The sequence below is a fragment of the Sesamum indicum genome, linkage group LG5 (assembly GCF_000512975.1).
Source record: "Sesamum indicum cultivar Zhongzhi No. 13 linkage group LG5, S_indicum_v1.0, whole genome shotgun sequence".
Lineage (NCBI taxonomy): Eukaryota > Viridiplantae > Streptophyta > Magnoliopsida > Lamiales > Pedaliaceae > Sesamum > Sesamum indicum.
The window spans coordinates 8543581-8545209 of record NC_026149.1 but is presented as its reverse complement, the minus strand read 5'-3'; the positions used below and the strand labels follow the sequence as shown (position 1 = coordinate 8545209).

Genomic DNA, 1629 nt, shown 5'->3' with positions numbered 1-1629 from the left:
CCTCTGTGCCACCATGCTTTCTGCAGGATATTGCTCAACTCGAACATGTTGTGGCTGAACAACAGCTGGCATGGCGTTAGGTTTCATGCTCATATAAGAGGGGTTCATTGTCATATGCATAGAAGGAGGATATTGTTGTGGAGAAGCTCCGGCAGTGATAGGCTGTTGAGTAAAAACAGGCCTCACAGGCCCTAAAATCTGTGTCGGGAACCCCATCTGTGAAGCAAATTGCGCATAATTAGCATGGCTCAGAGTTTCTTGACGAGGATCTACGTAAGCCTGCATGTAAGGTGAAGATGCTGGAAGAGTCACACCAGGTAATGCCTGTGGGACAGCTAGAGGCACAGATCTCGTTACCTCTTGCTCTGGAACGACACCTAAAGCTGTAGTAGCACCAGATTTAACCATTGGAATGCCCATTGGAGCTATAGATGGATCAGAGTACGGCACCGGATTAGGATCCACAGAGACCATTCTTGGCGCCGTATCAAGGGGAATACCAGAATTTCCCTTAGGCGATAGTCCACCAGTAGATGGCACACCAGTAACCTCCCCCAGGCCATGGCCTAAGCTATCAGCACCCTCAGTGCCACTTATATCAGAAATCTGAGCAGAACTAGCACTTTCAATGCTCTCCTTCCTTGCAATAGGACCACTATCCATAATCCCATTCACAGCTTCAACATACTTCTGCCCGCTATCCTGCATATCTCCAATATGTGTCAGACCTGCAGTCTCAAGCTCTGATGGTGAAAATAAAAATATCCTCAACTTAGCTGATCCATCTGAAGACCTTCCAGTCAGCCTTTCATATTCATCCATCATGTTCTCAAGATCATCAGGACATGAAACAGACACAAGTGCATCAAGATCCTCATCTGGCAACTGATACTTAATCACCACATTCTGTACATATGTATCTCTCATTTTCTGAATAAATTCACCAAAAGTCACATCCCTCCTAACACTAATTATCCTAGTCTGCCCAGCTACATATCTCAATGCCCCGTCACTCAGTCGTGGCAGTATTTTTCCACCAAAACTACATAAAAATTTAACCTTCCGACCAGTCACTGAATCATCACCACCCTCATCACTAGCCTGATCTGAAGCACTGCCTCCAACCCGTGTTCCAATATTTGGACTATTACTGTACCCACTTCCTGGATTAATGACAGTCACACCTACAATGCCCGGTTGGGTCTGAGGCGGCGCAACATGCTGAGCCCACGAGGTTCCCCCAGGGACGGCATTATTGAATGCTAATGGTATAAACCTGGCATCTGCAACTGTGGAAGGGTAGTAGACTGCAGGCATAGAGCCAGGGCTGCCCCCCACGTCAGTAACCGGGCTCATGTAGAACCCTTCCATGGGCTTCCCGGAGGAGGTCACAGGCGAGATTCTTAGGTCCTCAGACACATTTCTCACTGTATTTAGTGGGCGTAGATCTTTGGGAATTAAGTTCTGATCAAAAGCCATAACTAATTCTTGATAGCCCAGGTAACAATATAAAATTTTTCCTAAAATCCCAATCAAGAAAAATAAAGGTAAAATCGTCGTGTTCAATCTCTAGTTTTTTATCTGCCGCATTCAACTGGAAAAAAGAAAATAAAACAGATTGCTAATAAA

The 1629-nt window shown here is 45.5% G+C and overlaps 1 protein-coding gene across 1 annotated transcript in view; it reads right to left on the bottom strand.

The window, feature by feature from the left end:
- The window catches only part of LOC105162324, an 8178-nt gene that overhangs the window by 6155 nt on the left and 394 nt on the right, over nucleotides 1-1629 (bottom strand). The window contains 1 exon segment of the mRNA XM_011080332.2: nucleotides 1-1594. This exon segment is cut by the window's left edge and continues 5 nt beyond it. Coding sequence (XP_011078634.1) covers nucleotides 1-1479 — 1479 coding nt within the window. The 5' untranslated portion in view covers nucleotides 1480-1594.